This window comes from Corvus brachyrhynchos, unplaced genomic scaffold, assembly GCF_000691975.1.
Source record: "Corvus brachyrhynchos isolate BGI_N302 unplaced genomic scaffold, ASM69197v1 scaffold136, whole genome shotgun sequence".
NCBI classification, from domain to species: Eukaryota; Metazoa; Chordata; class Aves; order Passeriformes; family Corvidae; genus Corvus; species Corvus brachyrhynchos.
In genome coordinates this window covers 6933572-6956171 of record NW_008239080.1, presented here as the reverse complement: position 1 = coordinate 6956171, position 22600 = coordinate 6933572, and the positions used below count along the sequence as shown (strand labels likewise).

At 39.5% G+C, this 22600-nt stretch overlaps 1 protein-coding gene across 1 annotated transcript in view; it reads left to right on the top strand.

Moving 5' to 3' along the window:
- Nucleotides 1-22600, top strand: part of LRRC1 (leucine rich repeat containing 1) — an 84575-nt gene that overhangs the window by 7745 nt on the left and 54230 nt on the right. Inside the window, exons 3-4 of the mRNA XM_017739212.1 lie at nucleotides 7872-7950; nucleotides 11337-11426. Coding sequence (XP_017594701.1) covers nucleotides 7872-7950; nucleotides 11337-11426 — 169 coding nt within the window. The remainder of the gene's footprint in view (nucleotides 1-7871; nucleotides 7951-11336; nucleotides 11427-22600) is intronic.

The following is a 22600-nucleotide window of genomic DNA, read 5'->3' as shown; positions in this document are numbered from 1 at the left end:
ACTTTGTGCTTTTGCATGGAGTCTGGCTGTCACCTCTGCTGCACTTCCACAGCATCTGAGCGGAGACTTCCTCCATGAAATCCTCTTCTCTGCCTGCCACCAGCTGCCTTGATGTGAATGTACTGATAACAGGTCTGGTAGCAAATAGCAAAACCTGGAATGCTGAGAGATAAATGGGAATTGATGCTTGCTTGCTCAGTGGACAAAGAAAAACCTCAAGCCAGCTACCTGTGTCAGAAGGCAATATAGTTGACAAGTGCATCTATTTTGTTAACATATGCACCTGCTGGATGTTGCTTGTTTGTCTTCTGGTTTGTGTCCAGGGGAGTGCTTATGGACAAACAGGAATTGCTCTCCTACTCGGACATGTCTTATCTGATACAAGAAAGCATCCTGTGAATGCAGTTGCTGCAACCCTGGGATGGAACATCCTACCTATGTGGGACCATTGTGTTTTGTATGGTGTTAAAATATCTTAAGCTTCAGTCTGAATCTGAACAGTGACTGGTTTTTGGTTTTGTGGGGATTTTTGGGGATTTTTTTTGTGCTAATGAAAGTGAAGCAGACTTGGAGATCAGAGAATTTTTTGCTCTTTTAGATGGTTGCTTGCTAACAGTTGTGTTGCATGTTTGGGTTTTTATGTGTGGGTTGCCTTTTTTTTTTTTTTTCCAATTCTAATTCCTTGTGACATACCTTTCTTTGTATTATCTCCCATCTCTCCCTTGATGTTAGTTTAAAATTTGTACTTAAAACCATCATGACTTTAATGTCTTACACGTGTAGTTTAGTGATCGATGTACAAAGGAGCATATTAGGGAAGAAAGAAACACCTACTGCAAATTCCTTTTGGACTCTGGAGCTCTGCATAGTCCCTCAGATGTGTAGAAATTCTTGCTCACTTTGAAGAAGTGATGTAAAAGTGAATCTGATTTGTGAATCTGTGTCACTAAAATTAATTTTATGTCAGTAGGTTGGAGGAAGAGGAGAGCTTTACATGCAGCAGGAGAAGTAAGGTACGGAGAGAAATTACTGGACCTTGTCCTTGAGCAGGGCTTCTCATCAAGGAGAAGAAAGAAGCAGCAAGTGCTGATTGTGATTGAGAAAGTGAAGATAAATGAAATCTCATGATAAAATAATTTAATTGGAGAAGTCTGGAAGAGGTTATTTTAAAATTGATTACAGAAAAGTGGATTTTTCCATCATGGCATATTCTGCCAGATTTAACTGTTCTTTCTGATGAGGCTTTGCTAATGTACTTGTGTGTGCATCTAGCAATAGTGCCTTCATGCAAATTCAAGGGAAATCTATGGAAGGGAGCAGGCCAAGTTGGACACAGAAACCTTAGGCCTGCCTGAAGTATCAGTTAGAGTGTTAAACATCAGGCAATACATGTAGGAGTGACATAAAATAAAGACTTAATTTTCTGGATAATCTAGATTAGAGATCATAAAATGGTTATCTGCAGACAGGCGTTCTTAGTTTTTGTATTCACAGGTTTGCATGGGTTTTGGTTTCTATTTTATTGAGAAGGTAAGATGACGTGACAATGAAGTTACTGAAGAATTAATCCAGTAAATCTGGAACTTTGCTGTTAAAACGGTTCAAACACTTTCTGTCATCTACAGCTTTGTAGGTAGAATATTAGTTTTCACATTTTTCTCCGTCTTACCTCTCAGACTAAAAGTATTTAATTCCTGTTGTCCTTGAGGTCCAAGGTAGAAATTCGTATAAAAACATCTCCATTAACTCTTCTGTTTAACTCTTGACTGGCATATATATGTGAAAAGGTAGAAGACATAAATTTGTTGTCAAACTTGGGCTCTTCCACTTAATTCACCTGGAACTATTGTTTCCTTGCAATCTGGTCTTCAAGCTCTCCCCTCTCTCTCCCCCCTTCTTTTTTCCTCCAGTTTCGAATTTACAGCTCCTGATCTCTCTTATTGCTGCTTGCTGCAGCTGAGAAGGATAGTATGTTGAATCACTGCATGCTATCTGTTCAAAAACCCAGCTTGTTCTTATGTCCCTGCATAAGTTTTCTTTCAAGTAACATGTCTAATATATATGTATGCATGAAATGTTGTTTTGTGAGGACTCTTTTCCCCGGTGCTCTTGTTTGGAAAAGGGATGTATCCACAAGCGAGGGAAATGAGACGTCTCTTCAGTTTCTTGTTAATTATTCAGTGAGGGATTTTCTTGAGAAAGTGCAACCTGAACCTGTTGGTAAATTTTCCTTAAAGCTTTAACGTCAGGTCTTAAAAGAGCTTTATGTCTTCTATGTTGTATATCCTCATCCTCAGAGGCTGAAGAGGAAAATGTTGCAACCTGTTCAAGAACCATTTAATCTCAACAGACTTTGCTAGAACCACATTACTCCTGTCACATTGTGCCCCCAAAATTGGAGCACTTTACCTAAAGAGGTTTATTACTTCTGTCTTCAGGGCTAGTAGCAAAGCCTCCTGGTTTTAAAAAAAGGGAAACCTGTCTGATTATTGTGTATGTCATGATCTCGGTGTAGAAGTGGAGGGAGAATATGAGTAACCTTCCTCCATCCCTTCCCCTTGCAGGATCAGACCCTTTGGGAGCTGCATTTGGCTGCTTTTGGGAGGATAGAGAGATGTGGTGGGGACATCTGTGACACTGCAGCCTGCTCAGCTGGGCTTTCTAGCTGGAGAGCCCTTCAAAAAGACAAACAAATGCTTGCAGAGCAAATTACCACTTGAAAGGTATTTGACAAAATGGGCAGTTTCCTTCCATGTTTAGCGGCAGGAGGAGGTGGACAGCAGGGCTGGAAAACAGCTTTTCCAAGGGCAGGCTTCTCAGAGATCCCTCTGAGAGGGTGGGTGGCACAGAAAAACCTCCCTGGAAGTGACAAAAGAACCTTGAGGTTCCTAAATCACTTGAGTATTCCAGTGTTTAATGCTTCAATTGGTGTGGGGGTGTGTGTGTGTGTATAAATACTGTAGTTGATAATGCATATTATGTACACGGAGGGTGAAAAATAGTCTGTATTGAACTGGATGGATGAGACCTGGTTTGCTGCTGGTTATCTCTCCTGAGGGATAATGCTGCATGGATTCACAGTCTTTGAGTCTAGAATGGGCTTCCCTGGGTATAAATTTGGTGTAAAGTAATCAACTGCTTAATTACATTTATGAATTACTACTAAGCAGTTAAAGGTGTTTTGTCTTATGGAAAAGTGCTGTATATACTGTATACATCTTGGTGGATTTTCTACCAGGTAAATCAGCTGACTTTTTGCTGGGGTGTATGCAGTGTGCCAGCTCCAGTGCTCCTAACACACGGTGCTCTGCGTTGCCTTCGCAACTGGAAAATACGACTGCATCCAGTAGTTGCTCCCTGAAAGACTCTCGAGCGTGGTAAACTCTTCCTCAGGAATGTGGTGTATCTCTCATGTCTGAGACTTCGGCAAAGTTCTTGTAAAAATACTTTTTCCTTTGATCAGATAAAGAATCATTGTTTGAGTAGCTCTGGTCTGGCAGCCCTGTCACAGCCTAGGATTTTCCTGGTCATTGCTGTTGTCTTATTGATTAGGTATTGGAAATTATGTTCAATATTGCAGGATGTATAAAGGATGCTGGCTATACTGTAGCCTTTGGGTAGATGAAATTTTATCAGTTCTTGAAATGTAATATAAAATGCTCGAAAAATGTGCTATACAAAAATTTTATCTGTTTAAAAATTACCCTCCCAGCCATTAGAGGAAGAAAAGTGGGGGAATGTGGATTGAGTGATGTAACTGTTGTAAAAATCTTAAAAAAAAAAAAAAAAAAAAAAAAAGAAAAGGGAAGAAAGGATTATCATCAAACAAAAGGATTTTTAGAAGTTATTTCCTCATCCAGACAGTACATAATTCCCTAGAGGCAATTTTACTTCTAAAGTTACTTGTACAGGGCTTGCTAAATTGTTAGCAAATTCTTGTACAGACTCTAACAATAAGCATCTGAAGAGGTGTTTTGAATGGAGAAGGGGACACATACCCTCTTGTATACATGACTGCTGAGCTTGATTTTGATCCACTTCTGCAGCCACAACTTCTTTTTTGCTGTCAGTGTATTTGTACTGTCACACGTCACAGGGCTTATGTTTGGTTTATGGCTTTATTACTAGCAGTGCTGCACAATCTGTATGCCAGAACATCTGGGGCATCGTGTAAATGCAGAGCATTCGCTGCAGTGTAGCATTAGAAGAAACCTAGATATTTAAGTAGGATTTGAGCTGGTTATCCAGCAGTGGCAAGAAAAGTATTCAACCTTACTGTTGCTGATATTGGCAGGTACATACATGTTAACGTCTGTAACAAAATTGAGTAGTCAACACTAATGGTGAAAGGTTCTTAATACATCAAGACTTCAAGGACTTCTTTATATATTTTAATATCCTCTGCTGCATTCCAGTTGATCATATCAATGCTTTTATTATGTACCATTATCTTCTCTGCTACAATTATCACTCCATTTTTTTGTCATGTACTAAAATGCTCCTCTCCTTTTCTCTTCTGAATTCATTTATTCAATGCAATGTTACGCTAGTCTTCACACGTAGTGATAAAGTATCTTCTCATAACTTGGGTTTTGCTTGAGAAATCTTTTTAAGATGCCTGGCAATGAAAGTGAATTACATTTCAGCCTTTTTGAATTCAGTTAATGTATAATGATCCTCACTTCAGAGGGCTGTGCTGAATTTTTGTCCAGCCTTTATCCAGATAGGCAGAGGATAAAAATGAATAGTGAAAGTATCAAGCAAGGGGGAGGAAAATGCACTTTACAGAATCAGAGAGTGGGTAATATTGGAAAGGATCACAGTGGGTCATTGATCCACCCTCCCTGCTCAAGTGGGATTGTCCTAGACCACATTGCACCAGGATTATGTCCACCTGGTTCTTGAATACCTCCTGTGAGAATGCTCCACGACCTCTCTGGGCAATCTGTTTCAGTGCTTGGTCACCTGCACAGTAAAGACATTTTTCCTTATGGTCAGGTGGAACTTCCTGTGCATCAATTTCTGCCTGTTGCCTTTTGTCCTACTGCTTGCCTGGAAACATCCTCTGACACCATCTCTTCATATATTGATAGACATTGATGAGTTCCCCTCTCAGTTGTCTCTTCTGGAGGTGAACAGGCCTAGCTCTCTCAGCCTTTCCTTGTAGGAGAGGTGCTCCAATCCCTAAATCGTCTTTGTTGTGCTCTGTTGGACCTGTTTCAGGAGCTCCCTGTATTTCTTGTACTGGGGAGCCCAGAATGGGACACAGCACTCCAGGTGTGGACTCACAGCTCAGCGAGTTCTCTGTCCACCTCACTGTCCATTCATTCAGTCCTCACTTCCTGAGTTTGTCTATGAGGTTATTGTGGAAGACAGTGTCAAAAGCCTTGCTAAAGTCCAGGGAGATGATATCCATTGCTCTCCCCTCATCCATCCAGATAGTTGTTTCATCATAGAAGGCAATTAATTCGGTCAAGTGTGAATCCATGCTGACTACTCCTGACCTTTCAAAGATGATCATGAGTGGCCTGGCTGTGGTGTCCACCAGCTCTGGCCGCACTCGTGAGTGTGTACCGACAGGGCCCATCCACTTGTGGAAGTCAAGTTTGCCTAGGTGTTCTCTACACCAATCCCTCTTGACCATGGAAAAGTCTTCTTCCAGCATTCCTATACCCCAGTCTCCTGGGTCAGAGATTATGTGCAAAAAAACCCAGAAAAATGAAATTTCCCTTGTTTTCCTTATGTCTGTTTACATTTCCTGTTGAAGAAACGTAATTGCTCATGTAGTGCTTTCATACTCTGGGAGAGCAAATTTTATTTCTAAAACAGATTTAGTAATTTGCAAATGCATCCAAACTATAAGCAGTGCCTATACTGTCTTATTGTAAATAGTATCTTATATTGGAGTAACTTTTTCTTAGCTTGGATACTTGTTGGCTTTTACAGATAATATCCAAGACTTTTTTAACAGAAAAAGCTTATCAAAATATTTTGGCTGAGAAGGTGTATTTTCTGGGTTTTGTAGTACATAATACACAAGTAGAAGAGAAACTATTTGCAGTATGGTGAAACAATACTTTGGTGGAGGAAATCAGTAGCATGATTAGTTTTAGAAACTTTTGCATTGAGGATTTATCTTCTGCTCTATATGTTGCATTTTTGTGTGTATATTTTTTTTCCCCCAAACAAACCAGGATAGTTATTTTTACTTCAGCTTTACTTTTGTGGTTTGTTTGTTGTTTTGTTTTTAATCTGTGAGAATGATAGTCATGCGAAAGTCTGTATCTCTGTGTGAAAGGGTTGTGTGTGTACATAAAAGCATTTTAAAATTCGTGGACACTGGGTTGGTCGCAAAGAAATAAGTAATTTTGAGTCCTCAGAAGCTCTGAAATAGAGATGTCCCTTTCAGAATGTTTCCAGCTAGTTTCCAGGGAAGAACAGCATGAAGACTAGATAGTGGATGGCATGTTTTTTACTTGCTGTTGGTTAGCCAAGCTCAGTGCCAGTATTTGTTGTTGCTGTAATGCAAGATAAAAGTTGCAGTGTCTATTTGACTGGATTTAGATGAGATTTTAGGAAGAAATTAATCACTGTGAGGGTGGTGAGGCACTGGAACAGGTTGCCGGGAGAAGCTGTGGACGCCCCATTCCTGGAAGTGTTCAAGGCTGCGCTGGATGGGGCTTTGAGTAACCTGGTCTAGTAGAAGGTGTCCCTGCCTGTGGCAGGGGGGTGGGACTAGGTGATCCCTTCCAACTCAAACCATTCTGTGATTTTTTTCTGAGCAAAACAGATGCTTCTGCTGAGATTACCTGGCAAGGAATGAACCTAGTGAGCAAGTACTTTCTTCCTTTCTACCCTTCTTTCTCTATCACACCTCTTTTGGGGAGAAAATCTGAAGTTACTCAGCTGGGTAGGAAAAGAACTACTTCCCACATTTTTTTTTCAATGTATTTAGATCATACAGGGCTGCTAAGGTCAGCAAAAATAGCAGTAAACTTTGAAACAGAAATCTGACTTTTACTTTAAAATTTGCTTTTTAAAAAAAATTACTTTTAAAATCAATCATAAAGATTCATTTTGAGATTCAAGGAAACCAAAAGTATGTTTCATTTTTGCTGGATCTCAGTCACAGTGAACAAGTACTTAACCAGAAGACTCACAGCCTATTTGTGGTGATTCAGTTTGCAGTAAGAGGGCGAGAAGACAGTTATATTTCTAAGATGTACCTGACTTGAGTAGATAAGCGTGTTGTATTTAAGTTCCTTGAAAAAAACCTCACCTGTTTTCTGTACAAATACCTCTGTTTTCTTCCTGTCAATCTGAAATAGTGTAGTAGCACTTACTTGCAACCTGTCATTTTGAATAATATTTTCAAATTACTTGGCTATGCTATAAGGGAGGATGTTTCTGCTCCGTGAATGTATGTTACAGGTGGAGAGACTTGCATATTCTCTTCTTCCTTCCATTGTTTTCCATTCCCATGTACTTTCTTCCACTACAGAATGTGGGCATGTGTTGATCAAATCACAAGAGGTTCAGATTACAATTGGCTCTTTAGGACAGCCCTAGCACATCAGTTGTCTGATTCTTTTGATGGGCAGAGTCTGATAAAGATCAGTCCAAGGACAGGTGAGTAGTAGGAAGATGAATGTGGAGCAGGAGGGGAAAATGGGATGTGAAAAACCACAAAATGGCTCTGCTTCTATAGTTCTGTACTTGGACAGGGAGCAGTCTTGCATGTTGAAATGTCTTGAAAGATACCAAGATAACTCCTTGCAGTAGCAAGTTACTTACTGTCATTAGGCAATAATTTTGGTGCAGATGCAGTACAGTTGCTGACAATTTTTTCCTTTTTTTTTTTTCTTCTGCAGATATTCCTGAAATACCAGAAAGCATCTCATTCTGCAGAGCACTACAGGTAGCAGATTTCAGTGGCAATCCACTGACTAGGTAACTTCACCTTCTTCTTAGTACATGACACACCAGAATTGCAATCTTGCTGTAACAATTACAATTTTAAATAAGCCCTTAAAAATTGTGACCTAGGCTCTCTGTGTAATATTGCCAACAGTGTTTGTCTCTGGCAGGCACTGCAGCAAAAGTTCAGATTAAAAAAGTGATGTGCATCTTTCCTTGGGAGGGGATGAAATTTGTTAGCCAACCAGAAAAATCTGATTGGGTAAATCTGATTGTCTATAAAATGATTTTCATTCCTTTCCTTAAATGCATAGCAAAACCATGTTAAGGCTCGGGAAAGATAAAACAATGGCTAGAACAAATACATTGGCACAAACCCAGGTGCCTGATGATTTGGAATAGACTTTAGATCAGCTGCTGCAGATAATGGCTTTTACTAATGATTAAAGAATGGACTAGCATTTCATCACCCTCCCATCAATTGGGACACAGTGACATGCAGTAACATGAGGCAGAAATGCACTGTGTATGTCGGTGACTGCTCTGTCTGCTGCCAGCCTTCGTTCTGATGAGCTGATGTTTGGAGCCTATGCACACTTTTAGTGTGGAAGAGGAGTTTTGTTTACATTTCTCTGTTCAATTTGCTGAAGAACTTGGAATTTTTCTCTTAAAGTGGGGGTGGAGGTGGCAAGGAAGAGGTGGTCTCCTGCTTAAAGCCTTTGAATACTATTGAGAGAACTATTTCTTGAACCAGCCATTGCCACAGAGCTCCTTTGTGATGCCGAGCAAGTCACATAAGCCAGAGTGCTTGCAGTGGGTGCTCACTGACCTGCTTTGCTTTGTACTGAGATGGTCAGATACTTGCAGGGTTAGCTGGCTGGCTGGGCTGCTGCAGTGCTAACAAACAGGAGTCTGTAATAGCTTAAGCTGCTCCAGTGGTTTTGCAAGGCTGCTTCTCCCACATGTGCAGCTCAGATTCTTCAGAAGTGTGCTTTGAATATTGCCCATAGTGCCTCCTAAGTTCTCTGAAAGTCACATCACTGAGTGTTAAAGGGACACTTGTGATCTTAATCCCTGTGGCTCTGTAGCCTATTTATATAGTGAGGATAATAATACCACAAAAATCTGGCAAAGCAAACTGGGCTGAACTGATGTTTAGATACACAAGTGGTGAGGGTCACTGAGCAGCTTTTTTCCAGGCATCAGTTGCAGTGTATAAAGCTCAGAGCTGTGTCTCGTGGTATTGAAATCAAAATTGTCAGCAGTAGTGTTCTAGTTATCTTTCTTCATTCTGTGTGCTCAGTAAGGCCTGAGGCCTGAGTAATGTGTTTCCTTAAACAATAGTAATGCACAGCTACAGCTTCGTGGAATTCACAAGAGTTTTTCAGTGGTGTTGAAATAGATCTCGTAACTCTTTGTTGGCAATTTAAGGGAATTCTAAAACTTCTTGATAAAGTGGCTCCAAAGCGTATGCATGTCCTGGAAAACATCAGTCCAAGCAGTTTCGTAAGTTAGAAAGCACACATTCCAGAAACTGTTTACGTATGGTTGTCAGGTCTTTCTGTGATGAGATCCAGAATTTCAGTTTTACCTATATAATAGCATGTCAGTTTTGGCACTGATTTGCTCAGGCAAAGATTGATAAAGTGGCTCCAAAGCGTATGCATGTCCTGGAAAACATCAGTCCAAGCAGTTTCGTAAGTTAGAAAGCACACATTCCAGAAACTGTTTACGTATGGTTGTCAGGTCTTTCTGTGATGAGATCCAGAATTTCAGTTTTACCTATATAATAGCATGTCAGTTTTGGCACTGATTTGCTCAGGCAAAAAAAAAAAAAAAAAAAAAAAAAAAGTGGGAAAGTCAAATAGTTATTTTTGTGTAATATTCTGGAGCTTTATTTTAGCCATTGATTCTTGTCCTTATTTCTCTAAGCTTAAAAGCCAGTCGGAAAGCTTTGCAATGTCCTACCACTAATACAGTATGTTACCTCAGTGTCAAATCACTGATGAAACTGGAGCATTAAACGTGGATGGCAGACCATTTTTCCAGTTGTTTTCAAATTATTTCAGGTTTATTATTTATATCAGTAAAAAGCTGATGCATTTATTTATAGGTATTTATTTATAGATATTTATACATATATATAGATTTATTATAGATACGGAAGTCCACTGCATGCTATAGATAGAATAGTTCTAGTTGGAAGGGACCTACAATAATCATTGAGTCCAGCTACCTGTTAACATCAGGGGTGAGCAAAAGACAACCAAACCATTTAACTCGACTCCTAAACTTATTAGAGTCTAAATAATAATGAATGGTTCCAGTGGAGCTCACCTTTTGAAGATAATGAGCATCTTCTGTTGATAAGGTCCAGAATGTGAAGCAGTGCAGTACAGAATTGGTCACATGAAAATTCCCTCCTGCCCCACATTGTAATTTGCCTTTTTCCTTCTCCCCATCCCCACTCTGCAGAGTTGTATTTGCCTGTAGGTGTGACTCCATTTGGCAAGTTGCCTGCAGGTCTTACCGTGTGCCTTGAGCTGGGTGATGGGGAGAGCAGGAACCAAACCAAATGCTACAGCTTCATCTTTGGTTATATGCCCTGGGGGTCTAGCAGAAGTTGAGTGGCTGGGCCAGGGGCTTCTGCTCCTTTACCTCGTTGGCCCCTTTACCTCATCCTGTCTCTTGTGCAACTGCAAACTGAGCTTCTTGGTAGAGACAGTGAGCAGCAAGTGGCACAGGAACCCCTTAGTGTGAGGGAACAGGGAGCCACGCTTTGCAGAAGACCAACTGGGTGATGGACCTAAAGGCTTTGGGAATTCTGGAAGTGTTTTGCATATGATTGCATTTTATAGTGTGAGAAGGGGGGATTAACATGCTGTTGTGTTGTGAACCAGTAAATGTGAAATGCTGTAACAGCAGAACATTGTCTTCGTAGTGAACAGAATGTTTCTTCAAAAAAGCAGCAGTTGAAGAGCAGCCTAGCAGCTAATACAAAATGGCCATGCTATAAGCATGTATGTAACTGGAGCCTGAATAAAAATAAAATTTAATCATTTTACCATTTGATTATACAGAAAAATAACAGTAAAAAAAATTTGGCTGCCTTTTTTTTTAATGTGTTTGATTTTATTTTTCAGTGTTGTAAAAACGCTTAAAATGTTCTCAAGCCATATAGCTTTTTGAAGTTGCAAATTGGGTGCAGGGCAGAGAGTGGTGTATCACCTCTTCTTTGACACAGAATAAATTTTAACGCCTCTAAACCATGGGGATTTTTTTAATGATCCTTAGAATTTTCTGAGACTCATGCTGGAATCTGGGTATTCCTCCCTCTGTGTGTACTTGCTAAATAAAGTGTTATTCACATGAATGTGAATACTTCTGGAAGTCCTTGATTTGAATTAATATCTCCATAGGTTGCCTGAAAGCTTTCCTGAATTGCAGAATCTAACGTGTCTTTCAGTAAATGACATCTCTCTGCAAGCACTACCTGAAAACATTGGGAAGTAAGTCCTTTACACTTTGTTATTTTAAATTTATTTTTTCTTTATTATTGCATTTATTGTATGAATGACTTGCATAATTGTATTTAATACACCTATAAAATTATTTACAGGTCTATCTTTATTTTTTCCATTCTTTCAAGTTGGAGGGATCGGTTTAAAAAAACCTTAAAACATGGCATTTTCACTTGGCATTCTCAGGCTAATGCAGAATCTAAAGTGTGTATGTGTATGGTTCAACTCTGTTCTCTAGGATTTAAAATAACTTGTAATTTTAGATGCAAAATTAATTTGGTGTTTTGTCATGCCGACCTGACCTTTTGCTTTTCTAAGTAGACCATTGATCCATTATTGTGAACATGTCAGATGGCTTGCAGCTTAGCTCAAAACCAGGCAATTGCTGGCACAGGAACAGATGGGTAAAAGCTGGCTGTGATCAGGATGGAAATTAGAAGGTTCCTAACGAGCTATGGGAGCAGTCTGGTTTTGAAAAAAACTCCAGTGGGAGCTGTGGAAATGAGAAGTCATAGAACAGCTCTTAAGATGAAATTTTATAAGCTTTTAAGATGTTTGTTCACTCTGGAAAGTAGAGTAGTGTTGAAAGGACAGACTTTCAAAGTGGGAACACATGGAAAGTGAACAATGTTTATTTGTCTCTTTTTGACTGAAATAATATCCACACTTGCAGAAGGGAAATCTCTTTCCCCTTAGCTGAGAGAAGGGTATCTCTTCCAATTTGAAGGAGTACTAGTAATTCCATGTCTCCTCACTTAAATATATGAGAATGACTGACTGTGCTGATTCAGCTTAAAGGCTCATCTAGCCCACCTTCCTTCTGCAGTTGCAGTAAGTAGATGCCTAGTGAGGATTCAGAAGAAAAGTGTGTGTTTGATGATTCTTCTTTCCATCCCCTGTTTCTGGTTCATAGGATTTCCTGAGCTTTGGGTTTTGGTTTGTCTAATTGATAGACCATAATGAATCTCTTTCATGTACTTGTCCAGTTTCTCCTTAGGCATGCGTAGACATCTTTAGTATCCTCCCCTGGCAAATAGCTGCACATATCTATTACCCATTGCAATGGTTTGATACTAGTTCAGTAAAATCCAGATGTTTCTAAACAGAGGAGTCCTGCAGAAAGTATCTTAATAATACGAGCTCCTGCAATGTAGTCAAGTTCAGACTAGCATTACTTTAGCCACTTCCCATGGATATGAAAGCTGTCAGCTGGCACCATGCCAGCTGCAACAGAAGTGGAAAATGTCTTTTGAAACCTCCCACAAGCACTAACTGGTACAGATAATGTATGCCCAGTGACTAGGGCAGAGTCTTATCTAAAAATTGCATGGACCAGGACTTCTGTGACATTCTTCCTTCACTATAAAAGTTCACAAAACTTTTTGTGCAGCTTTTTCAGCAGTGGCAGCTAAGAAAAGGCCTGTTCAGGCTTTGCATTTACTGAAAATCAAGGCAAAAAATTTGGGATCCTGTCTGATTCTGAAAATAAATACAAGAAACATGACGAGCACGATTCCCAAAAGCATGGTGTGGACTGCTGCTCTGCAGACAGTAGCTACAGGAAGATTGTTGGCTTCCTTGAGAGCTCACTGGCTGTGGTGGCTCTGGCATATTGCTTGTCCTGCCTCTCATTTGGTAGTGTGAGTGGTGATAGCCTCTGTTTTGGAGCAGATGACTGGAAACAAGTATGGTTAAAATGGGGATACCAGAATTTGTAGAGCTATTTATAGAGATCATGTGTGGAGCTGTGCAAGAAAGAAAAGTAAAAATTTGCCTCATACTGATCCTAAGCAGTTCATGGAAGTGTTGTGATACTATTTCAGCGTGAGCTCTTGCAGAACAGAGCAATGCAACCCATCCTTCCTCAAAGTCAGGATCTGATCCTCAATATTGAAGTCAAAAATCTGGGGTCCTCCCTTGTGTTGGGAAGAGCCACAAGCTTGTCTTGGTGAATTCTCCTGGAGAGACATACTTTTATTCAAGTCTGACAGGCGTGCTTTGATCTGGGAAGTGTTCCCACGTTAGTTGTTTGGAATGTGAATATTGTATTTTTACAAAAACACTTTAATCTCATTAGTAGAAATTTTTATTATCAGGTTTATATTTAAAGAAGCAGAGACAAATATGTGGGGCTGTTGTTTTTGTATCATCAGGTATTCAAAATAGGTGGGAACATGTTGGGAAGTCAACAGGAAGTTTGGACTGAACATGCGTAGTTTCCAGCTAAGAAAAATGATAATGTTGCAAGAGGGAAACTCATGGGGTGTCCACCCAAAATGTAACTGTTCCTGAAGTCTGTTGAGGAATGTCCAACAGAGAGATTCTGTCTGATTCCAACTGGAAGTTATTGAGAGGTCTTATTTGTAGTGAACTGGAGCTGCAACCTGAGGTCCTTACAGATCACTTCTGAGAGTGACTTTTACTGATTTTTTAGCATTAGATCTATAAGTAAGAGTTTTATTTTTTTTCAGTCTGGCTACCAACAAATGCAACTTTCCTGTTTTAGTTGGCAAAATTTTCATCATTTATTGCAAATGAATTTGATGGTGCTGCCAGTCACCTTGTATTTGGTAAAAGTAGTGAAATGCTCTGTGGCTTCTCCAAAGGTAAAAACCACAAACTGGTACTCGTTGTTCCCCTCCTTTGTTCTTTTTCATCTGCTGGGACCCCAAAAGGTGTTTGGATATGTTTGCAAGTGCCTTATTGGAGCTTCAGTCTGCTTTGAGTAATAATGCATGTTGTTATTTGATTGAATAGGCTGCACCTATGTGCTCTATATGACATCTATCAAATAGTGAGCAAACAAATATATATACTAGTGTTTTATTCTACTATGGTTAGGCTTGTTTGGGGAAAAATTTGAAGTCCCTGTACTTGCTGCAGGTCTTCTGACCACTAGAGTATGTGGAACCTTGGGGAAGTGCTTTCTTACGGTCTTATAGTGCTGTCTAGGAAACTGCCTAGTACAGCCAGTGAAATCTCTAACTCATCTTCATGTAGTACAGTGATCAGAATGTACTTAGTGTCTTTTTTTTTTTTTTTTTTAGCGACCTACTTACAATCTTGTTGCAATGCAAATTTGCCTTACTGTCTTAAATGGGGAAAGCAGCAAAAGCAATGGCAAATCTTTTACAAACGGCAGTACTTTAATGTTAGTAAGAAAGTTCTTACTAATGGCAGATAATAGACTTGAATTGCCTTGCGGTGAACCCTTAGAGGAAGTGTGTCTTCCTTGTGAATTCAGGTATCCAGTCTGTTTTTCCCATGGTCTGATGTATGAGTGCCAGTGTTCAGCTTCACTGTCCCAGGCCAGTGTTTGAACTTGCTCAAACTACTCATATGTAGAGTTCTGTCAGTACTTTTACTGTGCTGTTAAGAATTCTTCTGTGCAGACCTTCTATATTTTTATTTTCTTTTGTGTTGCCAAAAGGAGTATTTTTAAGGGTCACGACTGGATGTTTGAAGAACATAGGCAAGGCCTTCCTTGAACCTTTTGTCTTTCTTCTTGCTTATGAATAGCCACGCTCCGAGTATATAAACTTTTCTTACTCTGTGTGACCACTTCAGTCGGCTTTTCTGGCTGACTGTTTTTTTCTTGCTGGATTAAACCTACTTCTTTTAGGCTCATGTGTTGTTTCAGGGCTTTCTAGAAAGATTTGTGACAGACTGCCTTAGGACTGGATAACAGACTAGATACCCTGATATTATCAGCACTGCTTTTTGTGTTTTTCTGTGATTTGTGTTCTCTTAACTCGTGTTTCGGTTGCTATCCGGAGTAAAACAGTGAATGCCAATGCATGGGAGATACTTAACCTAATAATTAGGTGGGTGCAGCTTGGAGCAGGACTTGTCCTGTTGGCTAGTTGAACCATTTGGAGAAACAAGTTACACCATTTAAGCTGTGAGTAGGAGTGTCTTTTGCAGCCTTTCTCCATCTTAATGAGAGCAGGTCTAATTTCCTTGCCTATTCTGCAGGGCCGTCTGTGTCTAGAGCTGCCCAACAAGCAGGCATAACCTGTTCCTCCCAGCATGGGTAACATTTAGGAATTTCCCCTTGCTTCTAGGATTATTTTCTTCAATACTTCCCTATTCATGTAGCACTCAAAACACAGGGGATGACTTTTTCCTGAAATTGAAAAATCAGAGTATTTGTACGTAAAGGGATTTGAAAAAATTGGGATGTGAGGCTTCCTAGGGCATGTCTTACAGTAATAGCATGAATATTCTGATGCCCAGCACCTTTCTTATACATATGTGTTCATTCTGTAGTGCTGGCTTCAGCCCACTGTAATATTGGCTTTTTTACCAGTAAAGATTGATGATTTTAGAGATCTGCATAGTGCTCTTACAGCTTAATGTCTGGAAAGAGAAGAGAGATTGTGTCAGCTTTGTATGTTTATGATTTATTTGTGGTTCTTGGGCTTGAATGAGATCCAAGTACCTTCTTTGGAAAGCTTTTTATGTATCTCTAATGTTTAATCTAGTGTTGGACTCTCAGAACAGTGCATCATGAGGAATTGGCCTTAGCTGGAAAAACAGTCCTGTCAGCATGAAATACATACTTGAAAAAGACAGTTATCTGTCACATTCTGTAGGGGTAGCAAAATCACCTAATTTCTTCAATGGCTGAAGCAATGGGCAGAACTTTACTAGTGTGCTTTAAATTATGATTTAAGACCTGCTGCCCACTGGCACACCAGACATCTAACTCTTACCCAGTTTTTAGCTTTCACCATTTTTTAGCAGTCTTGTCTGTGCCTGGGAAAGATAAAGATTGCCAGATTACTTTTTTTATTTTTGATATTAAGCTTTAAAGTAAGAGATTATTCATGACTTGCAGGTAGGGTATTTTGAAAGTTCCCTACATGGCAGATGAAAAAGGATTTCCTCCACCATACGCAATCTTTATTATTCCCCTGAAAATGTACAGATGTTCTCCTACTTGGACATGATCTCAAAATCCTGAAGATTCAACAAAAGATCACAGAAATGTAATGATTTGTAGTATCCCCATCATTCACAGTCTCCCTCTCCCCGCCCTTCCTTTTTTTTTTTAAGACAGCTGCACAGTCTGTGATGCAAAAAACTAGGATAGCTTTATTTTAGCTTCAGAAACTTCTGATGTGGGGAGGGGTGAATTTCTTTAGATGTGAAGGGTATTCTGATGCTGCTGACTGATGAGTCTGGTTTACCCCCAAGCTGCAAGCAGGCTGAATGGATCTGTGGACCCTTACTACTGAAAGGGAATTACCAGGTAAGCAGAGATATTTTTCCTCTTAACATTTGCAGCTAGCAGGTAGAATGCTGAAATAGGCATTTCATTATGAAAGTGAACATAATGAAAAGAATAGAACAAATGTGCCTGCGCTTAGGAGCATTGTTTTGCAGAAGGATTTGTTACAGGCATGCTTTTAAACAGTTGTGGAACCACAAATACCCAGAGATTTCGTGTTAGTCACTGAGGGTGGTGGTTTTACATATATATGTTTAATTCTAGAGGTTTTGAAGTTTTCAGCAGTTTCTGAACCAGAATTTCTAATATTGATCATAGAAGAAGTAGCTGGAGAATAAAAGGCAAGGGTGAATCTTCAAAGGCAAGGGTGACCTGCTTAATACAGATGGTGCAGAAGCCGATCAGAATGGCAATCCTTAGAATGGATTTCTGGGCCAGTCCATGACTGTTTTTTTCTTAGTGTATGCCTGGATGTCTCAAGTGTAGATTATGCATCTGGGAGCATCACACAGAATGGAAAATGTTCTTAAAATTGTGTGGAACAAGACAATGTAATTGTCTTTTCAGGTTTAGCATAATAATATCTGATTAACATAAAGTCTTACATGATACAACAGAAGTGATGGGGAGGCTTATCTCACAAATACGTAGAAGGAGGACTATGTGTAGGTGGTCTGGCTAGGCTGATATAAATAGTATTAAAAACTCCTACTGTGGCTTAACTGAATTTAGCATGGCAAGAAATATTTACAGAGTTTGAGTAGGTAGAGAATTCAGTGTTAATCACAGCTGGTTGGTAAATGACAAAACTGAATGTTAAGAACGCGGAAGTTTATTTCAGGAACGCTAGCAATGTCGTAGTGAATGCAGTGCCAGCTGGCCTTTAAATAAGAGATGTTGCATCCTGTATGTTACACAAGAAAAAATATTTAACATATATTTAACAATATTTTTTAAAAGTGAAATAATTCCATTTTTATTGAAGTTGTTGAAGATTGATGTTGCATGAGTGGAAGATATTTTAAAAATGAAATTTTGTGGTAATAGTGAATTTGTTTAGCCTTCCCAATCCATTTCAATAATCTTGATAAGCAAATAAGAGGGTGTTTGGTTAAAACATTCAAAAGTGAACAGGATGAGCTGTAATTACAAATCTCTCTTTTCTTCTTAATGATGCCTTTGAAATTCATAGGAAGTTCAGTGTTCCTGTCCATTTTTTGGTCTTGTTGCCATGCATGAGGGACTGAGTAAAACTGATCTCAGCAACTTGAAAGCCAAGCTTAAGTAGAAAACTAATCTTAATTAGCAACTTAGACTATCTTTGTAACATATTTAGGGACTTCCTTGGCCATAAACTGTAGAATTTTATTTTTAAAATTTGAATGTGACTTGTACTACTGGCCATGTATCGAGGCTTTCCCTCAGTTAGTGGCTGGTAAGATATTTATACTTTTTTATCCTGTTTTCACTTTTGGAAGACATGTAGCTTTTTACGAACCAATTAACGGTATTGACAATTCAATCCAAGTAACTCACTATGCAAATGCACTTTTCTCTGACTCTCAATGTCTGTGCTAAGTCTAGGAGGACAAAATTATCAACTTTACTTTTTTGGTCCCTATTTAAAATCAGTCTTCAGAAGGAGTATTTCCCCACCCTAATTTGTGTCCTGTTCTCCCAGGTCTGTAGAAAATGACAAGTGTTAAGAACGTAATCCTTAATTTCAGATTTTGTTACAAGAATTATTACTAGAATGCTGTTCTGCTTATCAAGCTCTAGAAGTAGACTGCTAAGGAAAGCCTCATGCCTTTCCCCTGAATGTTATACACTTAAATTTGAGAGGAAAGAATAATGTTTAATTTAGATACAAGTTACATGAAGTTACTTTGCTTCCAAAGAGAAGGAGGAGGAGGAAAGCTTTCAAAGATATTTCTGGATGGTCTTTAACAATACTGGCGAGACATAATAACAGTTTCATCAAAACCAAATCTAGTTACTTTGCTTTCTAGTTGCTTTTCCAGCTTCCCTTATATTCCAAGGTAGAACCGCAGGACTTCATGTGTGTGAAGATCAGTTTGTTTTGAAATAAGGAAGTGCTCTCAATTAGGAAATTAATACTTCCTGTAATTTCCAGCTCATGTAAGAATTTCTGGCATTCAGTACCTAAGAATCTGCATAAATCGCTCTTCCCTGTGGTATGGTGTGGGCAGAAGGTCTCTTTTTCAATTCTGTCAGATTAGTTTTGCAAAAGTTCATCAGTACTCTTTTTTGTCATTCACAATGTAAAACAAGTTTCTATGAGCAAAGGGTAACAAAGGCAGGACTGTTGTACTATTTGTAGGTTACCATATAATGGATATGAATTCCAAGGTTCTTTCATGGTAACTTTGTCTAATTATTTGCCAGCATTATGCAGTAGTCGGAAGCAAAATAAGCATGTAGTGTTGAACCTTTTAAGAAGGTGAGAAAAATGCATGCCTGGAGCATATAGACCACAAACTACATGGTTATGTGTCAAGAGACCCTTAGTAATTTCTGGAAGCATAATCCTTCCCTATATGGCAAATACTGCTTTAAATTACACCAAAAATCCACATGGAGCTGGTTGCTGGTTGTTAGACACGGGGAAGATGCGTTGCTGGCAGGTATAGTAACTGTGGGTGAAATAAGGCAGATTCAGGGAAGAACTGAGGTGGTAGTTAACTCTGGAAAGGGGTACATGCTACAGGAGCTCTTGAAACAATCCAACTTCAGGCATCTAATTTGATAGAATGGGTTGGATTGGTTGGATGGGACCTTCAGAAATCATCTAATCCAGCCCGTCTTTTGTGGGCAGAAACATCTTGCATTAGATCTGGTTGCTCAAAGCCCTGTACTGTCTGACCTTGGTTTCTAGGGAGGAGGCATCTGCAACTTGTCTGGGTGTCCTGTTAGTGTCTCACTGCCCTCATTGTAAAAAAATTCTTCTCCAGACTGAACAATGCCAACTCTCTGAGTCTGTCCTCACAGGAGAGGTGCTTCAGTCCTCTCACCATTTTTGTGCCCTCCTCGAGACCTGCTCCAGCGGGACTGTGTCTTTCCAGTGCAGGGGCCCTTGGAGCTGGATGCAGTGCTCCAGGTGGGGTCTCACCAGTGCAGAGTCGAGTCACTTCCCTCGACCTGCTGGCCACACTTTTTTTATGCAGACCAGGATGATATGGTTGATGTAGGCTTGGGAGTTTGGAGATTCGGTCTTTACAGGGTCTGTGTGCAGTTGAGGAAACAGTCAAGAAAGAAGAGAAACAGGCTTCGTTTGGGTGTGACTTGGAACAGGAGCCTACCCTGTTCCAAGTCCAAAGGTATATGCTGCACCTTCAAATACTTATAGTCTGAGTAAGTGGTATTTTGAGAGCTGGCTAGTTATTGATTAACCCTGTCATTTTCGTGGGGAATAAAAGCTGCTAAGCATCAGGTTCCCAGTGCATTGTTGATCTGCAGCTAGAAGCCTTGTGGGATGGGAGTAGCTTACTAGGATTCTGTCAGATGAGTGACTTGTCATCTGACTGGTGTGTCCTGGGGCAGGGTCATACATGTTACTGGTAGTTTTATTTGGCTGTGGGGATGGGCTGTAATATGTTTAAATAAGGCTAATTTCATGCATTGTTCTGCCATTGTCAGAGTACTACAGTTACCTTATCTCTTGGAAGACCCTTGAAGGGACAGAAAACCCATGTTCCTTTTCTGCACAAAAAAAAGACAGTAAATTGCCTAGTTTAGACTTCTTTCCTTCCCAGTTTAGAGTCATGACAAATGTTTTAAGGTGTATGTGCTGTATATCCAGGCAGGGTGTCTAAGTACCAGTAATCTTCAGATGCTGGCTCAGTGGAGTCCTTTGGAACTGGTGCACTGGCCAAAATGTGGACTTAATCTCTGATTTCTGTATGCTGCATCCTTGAGCTGTGTTTTGAAGTCATTGCTGCTGCTGCATAAAAAGTGTAATACCAGACCATAGTCGGAATCTATACTGTGTTCTCTCCTTACGTATCCTTATTGTGCAGAACTTTCTATTGTTCTGTATAAATTTGGGGACTGTTCCCATTGTCCTGTGTTTCATTTTGCAGTTTCACAAATGTAAGGAAAAATTACATTTGGGATTTTTTTTATTCCCCTAACCAGCTTGAAACATGCTGGAAAGGGTGCAGGTCAGGCCATGGATTTCTGCAGGTGCTTTAGATCTTCATCTCTTCCAGCTTTGCTTCCTTATTTCCCAAAGCCTGTATTCTTGTCTTGCTGGCTCAGCTGTGTGCCACTTTTAACATAAGGTCCGAAAGTGTAGTTTTTATTACTCAAGAGAAGGGCGTTGTTCAGTTTTTATTGACAGAGCATCTTTAGCTTTTATGTCGGTTCCTTTTGTCATCTATCTTCATTTTCTCCTAGCTTTTCCTACATTTCTCTTTCCACTTTTGTAATTTTAACTTTTTCCTTTTTCCAACAAGGAAATAGTGTATGTCTTACCATGCTTCCCAGTGCTTCTCTCAGAAACCTTTGCTAGTCTCTGCCAAGGGCTTGGATCCTCCTAGTCTTTTTGCAGGGACTGGGATAGAAATGGGGTGTAGGGTGTTGCTCTTAAGGCTGACTTTCTGTCCTCATGGATAGAGGAATATGCTGCAACTGTTCCCCAAGATTAAAGTGCTAGGATAAACTCATAGCACTTCTGTATTTTATAACTTTACAAAAGATACTACATTTAATGTATGCTATACACTGAAAACGTAGTTTCATCCAGAGTAACTATGGAATGTCTCTCTTTTTTTTTTTTTTGCTTTGGTTTTGTTTTGGTTTTTCTTGTGTGGTTTTTTTTTTTTTTTTTTTGTTTTTTGGTGTTTTTTGTTTTTGTTTTTTTTTTGTTTTTTAACTTCAGTGATGTTGTTGTACCTATTGCAATGAATCTCTGTTGTTTAGAGAGTCATCTGTCTGTGAAAAAGTTCTTTTGTAGAACATGGTGGTGCTGATAATCTCGTTGTAATCAATCCAAACTGGCTTGCTTTGGAAGAAAAAGAACAACAGGCTTTGTTTCTGGTTTTAGTGGATGATTCTAGTCTAACCCTTGTTTTGGAGTAGACTGCTGCAGTTGATAAAGGAGTATTTGTGGTATTCCCTATCTGTAGATTGTGTTGGATTGCACATTTCTCTCTCAAATCCTGACAGGAATGCTCAGGAAAGACACTTCCAGCATTTATGTCTACTTTGTTGCTATTAGTTTTGTTCTCAGTGATTGATTTCACATTCTCTTCATTCTTCTAGCTCACACAATGAGTACCAATATCTACAGTTACTGTTGGTAGAGTGCTGAACAAGTATATCTGGTTTATACTGAACCTGACATTTTTAGCCATTGTACCTTTAAATTCAACTTGGTTCCACCCTTACACCAGAAATCATCTGGAATGCTGGGATGGAAAACGTGTAATTATTTTAGTTAGCTTCATCCTCTGCGTGGTTTGTCTGTTTCCTTGTGCTCAGTAATTTCACACACATGCTCAGTGTTCAAGGTGCGTGTGGTAGCTTTTGTAGTGAGAGTTATTACAACATTAATGCTTTTTACAAAAAAAAAGTCAGTATCTTCTGTCAGTATCTTCTGACGGTGGTGTTTTTTTGTTTGTTTGTTGTTGTGTTTTTTTTAATCTTGTTGCTGTTTTGTTTTTCCTTCCCCTTTAGACTATAAATTACATTTGCTTGTGCATTTTCTGTTGGGTTTTTTTTTTTTTTTGGAGCAAGGAGTGTTTGTTGGAAAGCAGCCTGCAATGCTCTGTGGTGCATTTGCATTTCTAAATGCAGTTGGTGAACAGCTGCTGATGGAACTGTCTTTAGTGTGAGTAAATTAGACTGCTGTTGCCTTTGTGTTTTATGGTAACTTCCCATGATTGATTTTCTCTACAAGATGAAGATT